Source organism: Maylandia zebra, linkage group LG2 (genome assembly GCF_041146795.1).
Source record: "Maylandia zebra isolate NMK-2024a linkage group LG2, Mzebra_GT3a, whole genome shotgun sequence".
Classification (NCBI taxonomy): domain Eukaryota; kingdom Metazoa; phylum Chordata; class Actinopteri; order Cichliformes; family Cichlidae; genus Maylandia; species Maylandia zebra.
In genome coordinates, this window is record NC_135168.1 from 20,704,114 (window position 1) to 20,722,163 (window position 18,050).

General features: G+C 42.4%; 1 protein-coding gene across 1 annotated transcript in view; it reads left to right on the plus strand.

Moving 5' to 3' along the window:
* Positions 1 to 11,178: 11,178 nt before the first annotated feature.
* mgat4b (alpha-1,3-mannosyl-glycoprotein 4-beta-N-acetylglucosaminyltransferase B) overlaps positions 11,179 to 18,050 on the plus strand; it is a 127,358-nt gene continuing 120,486 nt past the window's right edge. The window contains exon 1 of the mRNA XM_004552033.5: positions 11,179 to 11,560. Within this exon, the coding sequence (XP_004552090.1) occupies positions 11,464 to 11,560 (97 nt within the window). The 5' untranslated portion in view covers positions 11,179 to 11,463. The remainder of the gene's footprint in view (positions 11,561 to 18,050) is intronic.

Here is an 18,050-nt window from a genome sequence, read left to right on the forward strand (position 1 = left end):
TTATCTCATTTCCTTCCTCCTGATGCTTTTTTCCTTCCTCTTTTTCTTTACTCTCTTCCTCAGTCTTTCACGTTGAGTAGTTTATGAGAACGAAACATGCAAAGTGAAAGTCTGTGATCAAATTTCGGCTTCAGTGTCTCCTCACTGAAGGCTTGATTCTGAAACATCCGCTCTGATGTGGTGCAAAAGTTTTAAAGTAAAAGTAAAGAAGCTGCAGGTGAACAAAAAAATCAAGATTTAGAGAACCACGGAAAATATTAAAGAACAAAATAACAAAGGCTGCAGTGTACCGCACTGCTTCGTTAAGTGACGGCAGTGGCAAAAAGTAACTATGTGTAATTTTCAACAATTACATCTGGTTACTTACCATAATAAGAGTTGTTTTTTTAAAACACCAAATCAAATGGAACGTATAGTTAAATATTCTGAGCTGGTTGTAGACCATTTTCACATTTAAAAGTTGGTGAGAGATTCTCTCTTTAAGCTTAAGGTGGTTTAATTAAATTCAGTTCATTTGTAAAAGAAGCCAACATCTTAGTAATCTCACAAATACATCTGAGAATCTCTGTCTGTGTTCATCTGTCCTTCTCTTTGCTCTCAGCAAATTCTCATGTTTTGTAGAACAAATGCAAGATTCCAAATGACAGCAGGCAAGGCACTGCTTTAAAAAGACACGAGGACAACATTTAATCTTATTACTGTAGATTTGTTCAGTAAAAGTGAGTTTTAAACCTCAGTCTGGAGCACGTTTCATTCAAGGTGTTAACTCTGAATGACATTACACTGCAGTAAAGGTATTAATGATATGAAGATCTTACATGGTGGAATATGCATCGCTGAAAACAGGAGTGTATTTATTTTAATATTTTAATGACATTTTGTGGGTTGTGTGCATTTGCTTCGTTGGAATAACTGTAGCAAAGGAAGGAGGTGATGACTCCCAGTCAGTAAACTCTGTTTTGCCTCTGAGTTCATAGTTAGATGGCAGAAGTAACGGGGGGGGGGGGGACCTTCATAATGAATTTGCATGCATTCAAACTAAACAGATATTTCCTCTTTTGGTTCCTGGCTCCAGAATTCATGGTCAGCCTCTGACCATGAACCACAAATCAAGCATATGTAAATTAGTGTTAATCCTCGACTGTTACTGGTTTTGTCCATGAACTTACCTGAAACATGAAACACGGCTGCAGTGGAGCTCTGTGTGAGCATTTACTGAGTCCCTGGATTAAAAACTACAGTGTAAACATGATGATTCTGGGTTTTTTAATCACGCCCATCTGATCAGAAATGCCTGAACCTATAAATGTTGACCACAGTGTGTTAAAAGGACTTCCTCTACAATTTCTCTCTATTGTCACAAAACTCCTGAAATTAATTTTGATACTCTGCCCTCTAATGGAGAGGTTACTCCATTGCCTCTCGGCAAGAAGGCTGTGGGTTTGAATCCAGGCATCACCCCACAGTCCAAAGACATGCCAGTCAGCTCAAGTGGTGATTCTAATTTGGCTGTAGGTGTAGATTGTCTCTCTCTCTGTGTTAACCTTGCAGAAAATTAGCAACCTGTCCAGGTGTGTCCCGCCTATCGCCCAGGGACACCTGTATCTATCACCCAAGTGTGCCAGTGAACTGCATAAGCAGAGGAGAATGGATGGATAGATGGATGGATGGATGGATGGATGGATGGAGAGAGTCAGATGAAGGTTGAGCAAAAGTAAAAATAAACGCTCTGAAATATACTTGCTATCTTTGACCACTAGATGTCAGTGTGACACAGTAAAAATGAATGTAGACCACAGAGAGGGTCAAAGGTAGAAAAAAAGAGACGCCCACCTTAATAATTACTTTTGTTTCCTTAACTTTTGTCATAATAATTTCCTACTTTCCACACTTAAACTCTTATGTTGGTGCACTGGTTACACTTTGAAAAAACAGGTTTTATTCAGTGGTTTCACTTTAAAATATATCAAATGCAACACTTACTAATGTGCAACACAGCTCTTCTTTTGTATGGGATTTTCATCTATATGGTGCATGCAAACAGAAATCACATAATAGAGGGTCAAATGCATGTAAGAGATTTGTTTTGAACGGTAACTCATTTCTGGAACTGTGCTTGTTGAGCATGTGGTCATAATCAAACCCCTCGCTGACCTCTGAGGGGCTCACCGGTGATCTGATGGCCCTAAAAATGTTAGAAAAAAGTCCTGAGATGTTAAAGGAAGAACAAATGTTTCAGACTCTGCCCCGTTTCCTGTTCCAGTGATCATGTTATGTTACTTATTAAGAGTTCTTTCTTCCCACCGAGGCACGGCTCAGATGGATTTCATAAACTCACTGGAGGCGTGTTCGGTTAAATCACCATTAGAAATGTTGCTGTGCGCCGAGGTTTCAGCCCAGCGTTGCTGACCGAGCAGCACTGCGATCGTGGGAAACCTCAGCAAAAAAACCCGATGACACTCAACACATCTGTCTGCATATAACCATCTGCAGGCCTCAGATGCAGTTTTTAGCTGACCTTAAATGTGTTTCGCAGACCCATCTCCTCTGCTTGCAGTGCAAAAGTCTTGAGCAACCTCTCTTTTCTTTCTTTTAGCTTACAAGGAGTTTCAGTTTTTAAAGTGGTCTTCATCAGTAGTTCTCCAGGATCTATTAAGGCCTTTCATAGTTATGTATCATCTGTTTTATTGAGAAAGCAATCAATAGTTTTATTTGGACATTAGGTTGCTTTTTCTCTCATTTTCAGTCCAGTCCTTGCACCTCACAATTTCCCTGAGGAAAGTTTGGGTTGTTAAGCCCCTTCAAATTGGAAGTGGCTCAGGACTTTTGCACAGTACTGAATGAGGACTCGTTAAAAAACAAACTCTCATCGACCACTTTTTGTGGTGACCAAAGTACTGGTCATCCTTTCTTTTTCTTCATGAAAGTTTATGACTTTTCCTTATCTGGGGTCATAAACTGGTGTTTAAATATGGACACTTTGATGTGTCCTGGAATGTCTTTGCAGTGTTTGTGTACAGTGTAGATGTTTCAGAGACAGAGGATCTTTCAGAGGCCGAGGACAATGTTATTGATGATCCAGACTGCCAATTGTCCGACGACGAGGAGGATTCTGAGGAGGAGTGTGCCGCCATCTCTACATCAAATGAAAACCAAGGAACGCAGCAATCATAATCCACAGAGGAGACAGGGACATCTGAAGATGATAATATAAAATGTTCATTATCACCACACCGAGGTCAAGGCATGCTGTCATCTTCTAATGCAGGGGTCGGCAATCCTGGGCACGCGTGCCACTGATGGCACGACCATAGGGTGATTTTTCGTTTTTATGGGCCAATGTTTTTTTTGTTTGTTTGGTTGTTTTTAGTAACGGTATAAACAATGAAAGGCGGTGGATTGTCCAGATGCTGGCCGATGTGTAAAAATAACTGAGTAGTTTGGTGGTGGCTGTGGTGGAGCTTCCACAGAAGCAGGTGGATGAGGGAAAGGGGAGGCAGGAAGGGCAGAGACCCGAGGCGGCCGCCGGTCCGAGTGTCAGGTGAACTGAACTTCAGGTAAGAAGTTATGACCTGCAGTCTGTCTGGGTCAGATATAAACCAAGTTTAGGTGGAGTTTATGTTTACTGAACAGGTGATGGAGAAACAGGTTTACCTTTTAGGTGACATGAATGAGTTGAAGGGAAGTTATGAACTGTTTCTGAGAGACAAAAAACACCAGGATCCTTTTCTATGTAGCTGACAGGCAGGGCATTAACAGGGAGAGGGGGGCACAAAGAAATACTTTTCTTTCTTATTCTCATTTACAACGTCTAGCTTTTAATAAAAAAAATATCTGAATCTTACAATCAAAGTTTTTATCTGATGTAAAATGTATAGAAATCATACATATACCAACAAGACAGTGTACACCACTGTCCCAACAGCGTTTGTTTTCATTCAAAGGCTTTATAGTTTTTCCTATAATACCCGGTGGGCCGGGCTCTACTCAAAATGCCTGGGTCGATTTTTTGTCCCAGTCCATTCCTGGGCACGACACGCAGTGAATTAATCTGAGAAGGTGCATTAAAAAATAAATGGCCAGGCGAGCGGTGCACATCGCAAATTAGCTCGCATAGACACATTAGTTGTGCCTCTTCTTAATGACGGTATCTTAGCTTCCAACCCCAACTACCAGATTCAACTTGTAATTGGCTAAAGATCACTTAGCCTACCGGTGAGAGGGACGTTGCTAGCTGGCAATTTTTTCAAGCGATGTTGAAATTTCCACATTCCGACACTTCAAATGCTTCAGGAGCTCTCCGATCAGCACAGCATCAGCACCGCGGAAATACTCGGATACATCCGTAGACTCGAGACTGAATTCATAATGTGTTTTCTGGACTCTCAGGTGTATGGACCAATGTTTTGTTTTCTGATCAAACCAGAAAGCTTTAATGAGCAGTTGGATTTGTCTCGCACTAACTGGCTGGACAGAGAGGACATCGAAATGCAGCTGATTGAACTGAAAAGCTCTGGAAGCTGGAATCCATAGCTGTGCGTGTTCATGGAGCTTGTATTTTCACCTGCTGGACATCACTACCTGACAAGTTTAACTGTCTTCAGAACATTGCAGAGGCCTTATTAACAGTATTTGGCTCTACATATCTGTGTGAGCAGGTTTTCTCTCATGAGTGTCCTCGGGTAGCCGTCTGAATGCTGGACACTCGGAGATCTGTGTCTCTGAGTGGGAGACCAGAGATCACATTAACATGTGTATCTCTGTATTAACAAACATGCCATATTGGCCCAGTTTATTTTTCTTATCATTGTTGTGAGGAGACAATAAATAGCATTTGTATTTTCTGTTGTACAATTAATTTGCTGTTATTTATTTCTTGTTATGGATAAAAATTCTTTTTTTTGTTTCAAAATAGCTTATTACTATTCACTGATAGCTGCCAACATCTGCTAACAAATATAATCTAAAGTTGTTCTATATAGTGTGTAACTGTTAATATAGAGTGTTATTAAATTGACTTCTGAGGAAATTTTAGATGACACTCATCATCTGAAAGGTTACCGACCCCTGGAGTAGACAATCTTGACAAAGTCATAGCGACATAAAGCTACCAGCACAAGACAGCTTGTTGGCCCTTGGTAATTTTCTACAACATTTTAGATGTGTCTGCTTACAATGCCCCGTGGACTGAAATCAACCAACATTGGAATGCCGGCAAATTGTACTGATGTCGGCTTTTCCTGGAAGAACTGGGCAAAAGTTTTGTCCCTTCCAACATCCAGAGGCGAGTCAGACCAGCTTGACCCCCAGCAGCAGCAGCTGTCATTGAAAAGGTCAAGCGTGCACCATCCAACCAATCTGCAGTGGATACAGGTGTAAAGAAACGGAAGAAATGGACATTAAAACAAGCACTTTTTGTGAGAAATGCAAGAACTGCATCTGCAGAAAGAACACAGTTACATTCTGTCCATCATGTGGACAACATTGAAAATGTTGAGCATTGAAAAATTGAGAAAATCGGGCAAGTTCGAAAGAAATGTGTTTGTAAAGAAGGAAAAACTTTTACTAAATTGTTCTTGGAAATAGTTCCGGAAATTCAAACTGGTGTATGTCTGTGTTCTAAATGTTTATCTAATGGAAAATAAAGTTGCTATTGTTCTATTGCAGTTTTTTGACAATTCTGAGTAATCATTGTGATTTTTTTTTCAACATAATACAAGGGCTAGTCTCCTTCGCTTCCTCCCTACCTCCTCATCACAGAGGCTCTTCCCTGTCTCACTGAATGACGGTTTCCTAAAAGCATTTATTTCTTATCTCATTTCCTTCCTCCTGATGCTTTTTTCCTTCCTCTTTTTCTTTACTCTCTTCCTCAGTCTTTCACGTTGAGTAGTTTATGAGAACGAAACATGCAAAGTGAAAGTCTGTGATCAAATTTCGGCTTCAGTGTCTCCTCACTGAAGGCTTGATTCTGAAACATCCGCTTTGATGTGGTGCAAAAGTTTTAAAGTAAAAGTAAAGAAGCTGCAGGTGAACAAAAAAATCAAGATTTAGAGAACCACGGAAAATATTAAAGAACAAAATAACAAAGGCTGCAGTGTACCGCACTGCTTCGTTAAGTGACGGCAGTGGCAAAAAAAACTATGTGTAATTTTCAGCAATTACATCTAGTTACTTACCATAATAAGAGTTTATTTTATTTTTATTTTTTTTACACCAAATCAAATGGAACGTATAGTTAAATATTCTGAGCTGGTTGTAGACCATTTTCACATTTAAAAGTTGGTGAGAGATTCTCTCTTTAAGCTTAAGGTGGTTTAATTAAATTCAGTTCATTTGTAAAAGAAGCCAACATCTTAGTAATCTCACAAATACATCTGAGAATCTCTGTCTGTGTTCATCTGTCCTTCTCTTTGCTCTCAGCAAATTCTCATGTTTTGTAGAACAAATGCAAGATTCCAAATGACAGCAGGCAAGGCACTGCTTTAAAAAGACACGAGGACAACATTTAATCTTATTACTGTAGATTTGTTCAACCAGACATTTTCCCCCATCAGCTCTTTCCACCTATACACATTTATAAGAAAAGGTTGTCTGTGCATGACAAGTGAGTAAACATGGAGGCAGTGTTTTTACTGTTGCATAACATTTATACAAGTTCGTTAACATCAGACCCAGGGACTGTGAGGCTGTTATTCACTGTCATTTACTGCACACCTGAAGTAAAAGTGAGTTTTAAACCTCACTCTGGAGCACTTTTCATTCAAGGTGTTAACTCTAAATGACATTAAATGGTCCTGGCTCCAGAATTCATGGTCAGCCTCTGAGCTTTCACCATGACCCAGAAATCAAGCATATGGGACACCTGTACCTATCACCCAAGTGTGCCAGTGAAGAATGGAGGGATGGAGTGAGTCAAATGAGGGTTGAACCAAAGTAAAATAAACACTCTGAAATATACTTGCTATCTTTGACCGCTAGATGTCAGTGTGACACAGTAATCAAACCCCTCCCGGACCTCTGAGGGGCTCACCGGTGATCTGATGGCCCTAAAGAGGGTAGAAAAAAGTCCTGAGATGTTAAAGGAAGAACAAATGTTCCAGACGTTTCCTGTGTCATTTGTGTTACCGATGAAGAGTTCTTTCTTCCCACTTCTTCGCTTAGATGGATTTCATAAACTAACTGGAGGCGTGTTCGGTTAAATCACAGTTAGAATTGTTGCTGTGCGTCGAGGTTTCAGCCCAGCGTTGCTGACCGAGCAGCACTGCGATCGTGGGAAACCTCAGCAAAAAAAACCTGATGACACTAAACAGATCTGTCTGCATATAACCATCTGCAGGCCTCAGACGCAGTTTTTAGCATAGTAAATGCTAAAAACTGCAAACTACACATTAAATTACAGCCTGTAAGTTAATGTGTAGTTTGCTTTGTTGGAGCGTGCTTTATATGTTTGACTGATTAAATAAAAAATAAAATAAAATCCTTCATGGGTAACAATCCTGACCACCAGGGGGAGCTGCAGATTAACAAATCCGAACCCAAACCAGGAGTCCCTTTCTGTACAGTGAGCATGCTCTGACTGCATCCATAGTTCACTCTAACATCTCTCTAATCATCTCTTTCCTGCTCACACATCCTCCTGTACAGCACCTGTACGCCATCCGATGGAGACTCTTTTCCACATAGCCATGAAAGTGCTGACTTTATAGGTGAGCAGACCCAGAAAAAGGCTCTGATGGATGACAGGTGCTCTGCAGTGGGGCAGGTAGAAACTTAAAAAAAAGCGAAACCCAGCAAATCTCACTTGATATCATGGGGTTCAAGCCTAACTGCAAAGAATAACCGAAGATCTTTGTCTTTACACAGAACAACGTTACACGATGATTCCTGAAGTTCTTATCAGAGTCTGACAAATACAAGCAGTGTGACTCAGGTTTGAAGTCAGACGCGATGTGTTTCTGTAAGACAGTGTCAGCCTTATTCCAACAGCCTGATGGTATTTAAAACACTGAATTCACACCAGGCTCAGCTGCAAGGCTTACAGTAGAGGCTCTATGTTAGCCTCAGATCTCTGTGTACAGGCTTAGAGAGCAGTTCACTGACTTTAAATTTGTTCGGAGCCAGCCAAAAGGAAAGGACAAAGAATAAAAGATCTAAGAATCTCTCAAAACCCACCAGAGAACCAGTCAGTGCCTTCCTGGTTATTTTCCAGGAAACAGCTTCTGTAGTTGGTGAGTTTTATCGTGAACATAACCTGTTCCAGAGCAGGTTAGGCCTGCAGCATTAGTTACTATTGCGATGTACCACCTTTGAAACACTGAAAACCAGGATTAAGATGACATTAAACTGAGATTAAACCAGGATTGAACCAGGATGGTGCTTCACCTGCACTGAAGCTCACAGTTTTACTTTGAAAGGATAACTCTCATGGTTTTTCATCAGTTATTCACAATTCTTCTCATTTACCATTTTCCCAACTGAGTCTGTCCTCACACAGAGATGTGGTTCGTTCTGTTTCATGTCTGTTTTCCAGACATGAATGAGTATAAAAGGTTTACAGTTCTCCGTGATATCGGGATGTGTTTACATCTCTGTGGCTGGGGATCCAACCTGCTTTCACCTGTTCCTGGTCGTAGCAGCTCAGTTGTCTTTTAGCACACCTTCAGCTCCAGATTAAACCTTTTTGCATACTAAAGAACCCACAAAAAACAGCAAATGAAACATTTCTGCTTCACAGAGAAAATAATCAACCTGATATCGACTCTGGTCTCAGACTATCAAGTTTTTTTATTGAACATTTGGTTCACGTTCTGAACAAACTTGTGTTCTTTGTTGTATTTCTACGTTCTCAACCTCCTGCTGCCTTTGTCTCCCTTCTTTCCTCTTCTTTGTGTGCCTCCTGTGCCTTGTTTTGGTCAAAACCCATGCTTTTGGGGTTCAAAAATGAGCCATTAATAAGGAAAAACAGGCCTAACCCTCACAATTTTCCTCACTAACTAATGCTTTTATTGTGAAGTAATCTGCACCTGTGACCAAACATCCACCTGTAACACCTCAGTGATTGATGAGGCTTGCGTCTGTCGTTCCCATAATAAGCTGAATGGACGTCTGATAAATGCACGCAGCACAAAAAGTATAGACACACCCCTCAGCAGGCTTCCTGAAGCCGACCAATCAGAAGAAAGTGGGCTTGGATGGAGTTTCAGTGTGTGTCTGAGTAATGGCTGTGGCTGTCGGAGCGTTAGGATGCACTGTTATAAACAGCTTGAATCTGCTTGTGTTTTTTTGCGTATAAATTCTGCTGCATGCTGAGTTTCCTCTCTGCCCCCAGCTCAGCGTTATGAAGCCCCGGTGCAGCTGAATCAATACGCAGGGCAGCGTGCTCAGTGAGATAATAAGTGAACTCGGAGAGAGAGGTCAGGGCTCTGAGATGTCCTTGTGGGGAGTACTTTTGTCTTTTCTGTCAGGTGAGAATCTTTTCTGGATTTCATTTTGTTTTAATCGATAAAATTTCATCCTTCTGGATGCTCTGACCATACTCTGCACTGAGCATCAGTTTAATTCTAGCTTTACTTCTTCTGTTGTGTTTGTTGTAACCTCTGCTGCCCTCTCTGCCCGGTCTGTCTTGAAACAGAGATCTTAAAGCTTTAATGGGGAGATGATTGTTTTGTGAGGAGCTGTGTGACCGGGCCGCTGGGCTTCATCTGTTTATACTGAGGTTTCTACCGTCGCACTGCGGCGAGCTTTGACTCAAGAGAGAAGGGTAATGTTTCAGCCATGTTTGCTGGGAACTTTAACTTCAGAAATATGTTGGCTGGAAATGAAAAAGACCATCAGCTGATGGTTGCTGCAGGCTTGCTTGTTGTTCCTAGAGTATTTCAAAGTAGAATGGGAGGCAGAGCCTTCAGTTTTCAGGCCCCTCTTCTATAGAACCAGCTCCCAGTTTGGATTCAGGAGACAGACACTATCTCTAATTTTAAGATTAGGTTTCAAACTTTCCTTTTTGCTAAAGCATATAGTTAGGGCTGGATCAGGTGACCCTGAACCAAAGTTATGACTGTTGGCTAAAACTAAATGTGAAAAAACATTTTAGTTACCTAAAACAGGGACGTCAAACCCTTTGACCATACATGGGCCACTAAATAAAACCTCACTTTCTGTCACTGTGAAGAAGTTTAACTACTTAATTTAATTTAACGAGATCCACATCTTAAAAAGAAGCCAATTTCAACAACATGTCTCAGTTTTTCCAGCACGACTGTTTCCCTTTAATTTTATAAAAAAGAAATGTGTAAAATTTCTAGAGAACATTCTAGCAGCTCATTGCCCAGACTGTCCTCTAATTATAACACAGAAAGTTTCTGTTAATTCACACAAAATTCTTTTTTTTTTTTTGGAACAATAAAAAAAAAAGTTCTAATTAGCAGTGAAAAAACTGGAATTTTCATTTTATTAAAATAAATAAATAAAAATCTATTACTGAACAGCTTCAGTGTGGCTGTTGGACACCCCTGAACTGAAAAACAAATAAAAACTGGACTTTTAATAAAATCGAATATAAATGAAATGATTTTGTGAACTTTGAAAACAAAACGGAGGAAACATCCTGAGTAATAATGTTATTTCAGCTTGCCTTGATGGACGTCCCTAATGAAAAAAACAAAACACAATCATAATAAATAAATAAATAAAATGAAAAGAAGCATTTTCAAATGATCAAAACTATACTGAGACAAAAAAAAATCCATTCTGGAAACTCAATGAAACTGAATAAAAGACAAAAAGTCCAAATGAAATAAAATAAAACCTACATTAACTCTCTAACGCTCTTCAGTAAAGCTGCTAACGGCTCCGTGATGCATGAGGATTTGTTTTTTTTTTTTTTTTTAACTCAATTGATGATCATTTGTTTTGTGTTGGGCTGTTTCCTGTTAACGGAGAGTTCTTCCTCCCCGCCGTTGCCAAGCCCTTGCTCACAGGTCACTGCCGGAGTCATTTTCAGGGGCCTGAGGTCGTGCTTTAGTGAATAAAGCTGAACTCTGAGCCTCTCCCCGGGACGCCGGCGCTTTGAAGTAACGCCGGGTGGAAACTCCCTTTCAATCCGTTACATGAGTCATTACGTAAGACACGATGAAGCAACCCGACGTGTTTACGATGATTCTGCCTGTGAGGAAACCACCGGAATAACTCCGAGCTCCGGAGAAATTCAGACCTCTGACTCCCTCTCTCTCCTCACGTCTCTCTACCTGGTTGTCTCCTCCCCCTCTCTCCCTCCCTCCCTCTCTCTCCCTCTCCTCAGTCTCTCCGCTGCTGCTAAAACAGCAACAGCTCCGCCCGTCTCTCCGTCTCCCTCCGTCTCTGTGGCTCTCTCCGTCTACCTGTCTCCGCCTGCCTCCCCCTTTCCCTCCATCCACGCGCTGCCCTGCTCCCCCCTCTCGGTGCGGACATGCTCCCGGGGCTCCGGAGATGAGGCTCCGAAATGTCTCCTTCCTGACGGTCTTGTTGTTCGGGCTGTGCGGGCTGGTCTCCCTGTCCTGGTACACCGCCTTCAGCAGCTCCAGAGGTAAGAGCCGGTGTGTCCCGGTGTGCGCATCTGCGTGTGTGCGCGCGTGCACGTGTGTGTTGATGACGTGTTTGTTTAGGGGGAGAGAGAGTGGAGGGGAGGCGGGGGGTCGTTTGGTTTTGGATGTTGCAGGAAAAAAACGCATGATGGTGTGCTGATGCGAGGCTGGAGGTGCAGGGAGCGCTCGGTTTGAGACGCATCACGTGCCAGCTGCAAGAGGAGAGGGTCCACGAGAGGGGAGGGCCGGGAGGGGGGTGATTTTGTTGCAGAAAGCGTGAGGGCAATGAGGGGAGCGCTTGTGCCTCCCCGCCAAGCAGGGGAGTCCGGGTCCAGGATGAAATGATGGTGGGTGGGTGTGTGGGGGGGGGGGCTTTTTCATTAGGAGAGGCAGAAGGGGGCGCTCGGTTTGCTATAAGAAGACGGGGGCGGGGCGTGAATAATGTTTCAGAGACTGTTTGATTTTGTTGTACTTTCAATTTTGAAAAATGTGAAGGCGACCTATAGGATCTAAGGGGGCGCTTGGTTTGTGATGTGCCACGTGCCAGAGGTAGAAAAAGAGGGGAGAGTAGAAGGGGTAGGTTTGATTTTTGTTGCAACCCCTCTCTGTGTTTCAGAGAGGATGCTTTGCAGGTGAAGGAAACTCCAGAGCATAAGGAAAGGAGCGCTTGGTTTCCTATGCACCACATGCCAGCTCAGGTTGGAGATGGAGGAAAAGAGGGGGTTTGTTTCATTCAGGTTACATGGGGTGCATGCATACACCACATACAGGTGTAGTAGGGCACTGCGGGAGAGGTTGGTTTGATTTAGTTTCAGCTTTATCTTTCCTGAACGTCGAGGTTAAAGGAAGAGATAATGAAGGGAGCGCTTGATTGATTGATTTATCCCTCAGCTGAGAGATGAGCTTCCAGGTGGAGGACAGTGGAGGGTTGGTTTGAGTTGATTACAGCTTCACTTTGTGCTTTTAGATAAGGGAAGTGTTTGATTTCAGACACATGACACACCAGATTAAGTACAGTTGGGAACAGAAGAACATCAGTTGAAGCTCCTGCTTCCGTGGTATATAGGAGAGCGCTTGATTTGTGAGGTCACACCGCAATCTCAGAGCTTCAGACTGAGGAGGAAGAGCGTGCTGGATGCTGGAAAGGAGCACTTGCACCATGTACCAGCTCAGGTTGGAGGAAAAAAGGGGTTTATTTCATTGAGAGGAGGAGTTGGTTTGATTTATTTACAGGTCTGTCTCCAGTTCGAGTAAACCTTAAAGCTTTTGCATGCAAGAGGAACGGGTAAAGAAGGGAGCACTTGATTCTTTTTTTAGGCTCCTGGAACCCCTGAACTGGATAAGTGGAAGTAAATGGATGGTTGGATGGATGGGTGGGGTTCCAGATGGAGGACAGTGGGCTTGGTTTGATTTTGTTTCAGCCCCGCCTTGCACTTTGTGGAAAACAACTACTCACACCTGCCATCTGACAGCTTCAGAATGAGGAAGAACAGAGCTTTGGATGCTGGAAAGGAGCGCTTGTTTTCTATCTGATGTGGAAATGAGAGGTGGGGTTGGTTTGATTTAGTTGTGGTTACACTGATGCTGTGTTTATTTGTGCAGGAGCAGAAAAATGTGACGATGATGATGAAAGTTTGGACTGAAAGTCTGCCAGAGTCGAGCCTCAAGTTAAAAGAGCGCTTGGTTTGTTGTCCATCATGTGCTAGAAGAGAGAAAGAGAGAGTGAAAGGTGGGTGGTGGTAGGTGAAGTGGAAGTACAGCTGGTTCAGAGGTCAGAGGAAGGAGCGCTGTGAGCTGAGGTGATGGCATGTTTGTGAGGAGGTGCGTTTGGTTTATACTGGGGGTGAGTAGACTGATCTAGGGGTTGCTTAAAAAAAAAAAGGGACAAAAACAAAGCGGAGATTAACACACACACGCAGGCCTGGTGTGTGTGTGTGTGTGTGTGTGTGTGTGTGTGTGTGTGTGTGTGTGTGTGTGTGTGTGTGCACGTAGTTATTAACCTGTGGGTGTTTGCTCCCAGGAGCTCTGCAGGCTCAGCTGTCAGCTGCAGCTGTGGGTCCACAGGAGCACTTGGATCGAAACTCCCTCCAGCCTGCAAGAGGGGTGGAGTTTGAGATCAGTATCTGCTGTGAAAGGAGTGCTCAGTTTGCGATTGGTCTCACATGATCTTTTCTCTGGCGTGAGACCCTCTTTGGTAAAAGGGGGCGCTTGGTTTGCGATACAGTGCAGCAGTTTTCCAAACAGCTGGAAGCTCAGCATCTGTACGCTTGCTTTTTATCACGGCGCACACTGGTGGGTGGGCGTGAGACTAAGGGAAGCAGTCGTAGTTTTGCTCGTCATGGATCGTCTGCTTTCGTGAACACCACGGGTGTTCTCCTTGTTATTTCTGTTTTAGCTCATAAGCACGGTGTGGTGATAGGACGCTGGTGCAGAACTTGGCATCTGGTCAGAAGTTAGAACCACAGCTGGACGGATTCGTGCAAAATGAAAGAGCTCACACTGGATTGATGCAAGGATAGTGATGGTTACACCCTCGTCCAGTATAGACAATGTTTGTCGTATCACAAGACATAAAGTCGTCTACAAACTCGTCCACATCAGGACTTTTGGAGGAAACAACAACTTTAATCTCAACATGAACAATCAGCAGACATATCTGGTGATTTAAACAGCTGATAGTCAGTCAAAGAGGCCACGGCCCTAATACCGCAAACTTACTATAAATGAAAAACGTGAGTTATAAAATAGATTCTCACCTGTGCAGGTGTTATGAAGGATTCAATTATCTACAGAGACCAACCAGTCTGTGTGTCAGGCTGTAAACATGTTTATTTTTGCACATTCTGCACCACATCTCTGTGCGTTCATCATTTGTTTGAAGCCAGCTCACCTCCTGCAACCACTTTTCCGAGAATACGCGCTTCTTTTGCGGTTCGGACTCCTTCTGACATTTCTTTGGAGGAACACCAAAGTAATTGCTTAAAGGAGCTTACTTCTTCGACATCTTTAAGAGTTCTAAACAAATGTCTGTCCTCCTCCAGAAAATCTTATGTATGCAAACGTGCGTTGCAACTGCTTATCCGGTGCGCGTCTTTTATTTTGACAGCGAATGCACACCTGCGGACCACTTATGTGCACCCCTGGATACATCAGTCCGGACAGTCACGCTGAACAAAGCTTACGACCTTCAGAAGACTGAGTGCCAACTCATTATGAGCACATTTGCAGTAAATGTATGAAAATGATTATAACCACTTATTTTAGTAAAAGAAATCAAACATTTTCAATGCTAACCATGGGGACTGACTCACTGCTGGAGCCTCCGGTGGACAGTAGAGGAACTGCAGCTTTTGGTTCCTTCACTTTGCACTTCGTGTAAACATCAGTTTTTGGTGTTTCTGTGTCTGACGTGGACAGTTTGCAGTTAGTGGGGCCTTAAGCAGAATTTGATGCGGTGCCTCCACCCCCAGCTAAACCCACCACCTTTATCCCGCCTTTCGTTCCTGTTTCCTTTCAGCCTCAGAGGGATTTTAAATTCTTCTCTAAGTGTTTGCAGTCAGCTGACAAGCACTGACAGTGAGCGTGACCTCGGCTCCGACAGCCGCTGACGCCTCGGGCCGGCTGAGAAAACACGGAGCGATCCTTTAAATGTGCGCAGCTGCGCTTTCATGTACTTTCACTTTGATTTGAATTGAGGAGAAGAGTGTGTGTGTGTTTGTTTATGTGTGCGTGTATGTGACACTTGTAGTATCAGAGAGTCAGACATGTTCAGATCCGTCCGTTCGGCTTCAACGTCTCTGATCTGTTTCAGTTTTTTCCCTGAATCTGAACAAACACACACACACACACACACACACACACACACACACACACACACACACACACACACACACACACACACACGCACTGGGTATTCAAACCCTGTGGGAACATCTAACTGACATGATGCTTTCCCTAACCCCTTACCCTAAACCTAACCATAACCAAATGTCACCCTGTCACTAAAACCACATTTTGAGTCTCAAAAATGCCTTGAAACTTGTAGGGACCAAAATCCTGGTCCCCACAAGTATAGTAAACTTCCAGTTTTTGGTCCCCACAAAGATATCAATACACGCTCACACAAACACACATACACATGGTTTGAACCACTGACACACTTCACTCTGACACACAACACACATCTTCTTCTTCTTCTGGACTTATTTTAGTTGCACTAAAAAATATTTTAGATTGGTTTATTTTCTTTTTTATCTTTAGTAATATTTTTAAACGTTGACGTGTTTGGCATGAATTAAATGTGCGTATAGTTTCACTTTCTTGCCTTGCTGTTAATAACTGAGTGATCAGGTTTGAATGTCACAACTGTGTCATCGTTGAATTTATGGACCTTCAGGAGCTTTAGCTCTCCAAACAAAATCATCTCAAACATAAAATTCATTCACACTCTCTTCAGCGATGTTCTATTGTGGCACATTTTCCATATTTTCCATATTTTTCAGATTTTAGTAATATATTTAAATTTCGATGAAGAAAATATGTGATTTTTTTAAATTAGATTTGGTTCATTTTATATATTTTTTTCATGCTGTGAATGTTTTTGACCTACATTTTTAGATTTAGATATTTTGGGGAAATTTCACAGATTTTTCAGATGAGTTATTTATTTATTTTGGTAAATAATGAACAACTTTTAGACATTTTTTTCCTTTTCTTTTCTTTTCTTTTCTTTTCTTTCCTTTCCTTTTTTTTTTTTTTTTTTACTTGGGGAAAATTTTACTGATACGTTTCATAAATTTTATATTTTTTTATAAACCTTTTGTCATATTACATTATTTCGTATGTTATTTACAACACTTTGGGAAAATCTTACAAACATTTTATAATATATATATATCTATATCTATATCTATATATATATATATATATATATATATATATATATATATATATATATATATATATATATATATATATATATATATATATATATATTCTGTATATATACACATTTTACTGTTTTGATGCCAAAACCTTGATTAGACCTGAATTTCCGATGAATCACACATTGCTGTGACTCATCCATCCTTCTGATGTGACACCTCCACACGCATGCGCGCACACACACACACACACACACACACACACACACACACACACACACACACACACACACACACACACACACACACATCTCCATCCTTTCCAAATGAAGGCATGTTTTTGCTGCAGAGTGGAGATTGATTCACACACTGATGGCAGTTAACCATTGTGTGTGTGTGTGTGTTGTAGCACTCAGGGTAAATTAGTCCAGTCAGTGGAGCTGCAGAAAGAGGGTGCAACTCCTTGTTGTTAGTCTGCACTATACGAAGAAACTTAGCGGCCCGCTCTTCGTTCTCCAAACAGTGATCGATGATCGTACGGGTTTTCCTCACTAGGTTCGGGGTGGAGAGTAACTTGCACTCCAAGCGGTAGCCTCGGAACGCTTCCGAGGCGTCCTCAACTATGTCGGATAACGATTCGTAGCACTCGGCTATGTCGTGCCTGTACGCTTCGAGTTTCTCTAGGCTCATGTTCGCGATCCAAGCTTAGCCTTAGAAAGCTTGTGATGACTACTCGTTCCTGGTCGGCTACTGTGTCTCAGCTGGCTACTTATCTCAATCGGCTACTCGTGCGACGGCTGTATAAGGCTGATGCCGTCTACTAGCCGCTGGTATATCTGGATTATGGAGCAGCTTGTGTGTAAATCCCAGTCGGTCGCTGTAGCCAGGTCGGCTGGGTAATGTAGCCAGGTCGGCTGGGCCAGGTCGGCCGGGTAATGTAGCCTGGTCGGCCGGATAATGTAGCCGGGTCGGCTGAATAATGTGGCTGGGTAGGCTGAATAATGTGGCTGAATAATGTGGCTGGGTAGGCTGCATAATGTATCCAGGTCGGCTGACTAAGTCGGCCGGTGCCGTAGGTCGGCCACCTTGTTAGTTTGGAGTAGGAGTGGGGGCTTTAGGTGTAACATATAGTGCTTTAGGTGTAACATATAGTGGTTATATGTATAATAAATAACATATCACACTGAGCAAAGTGATCGTGTTCGTTTATTATTTTTCATTGTTTCAAATACACACAAAGAGCAAAGAGCATTGTGACATGGCAACAAACATACACAGTTTCACAGCGGTACAATGATCCACGTGTGTTGAATACATAACATGGCCTACAAACGAATGTCATTTCTTGTCAAAATATTTCAACAGTGTACCTTTGCTATTGCTCACACGGGTACGTTTCGCGGCGGGCTCGCCATGATCAGAATGTGTTGCGAGGGGTGGTCGGTCAGAGCAAGGTTGCAGTGTTTGGCTGACATCGATTGTTTTTGCCAGCGACTCTAAATATTTGATCATCACGCTACTTTGAGGACCAGGGCACGGTTTTTCTTTTCTGCGCACGGCTGACATAGTGGCCACGGTGTCACAGGGGCAATAGGCGTTTGTAGTTACA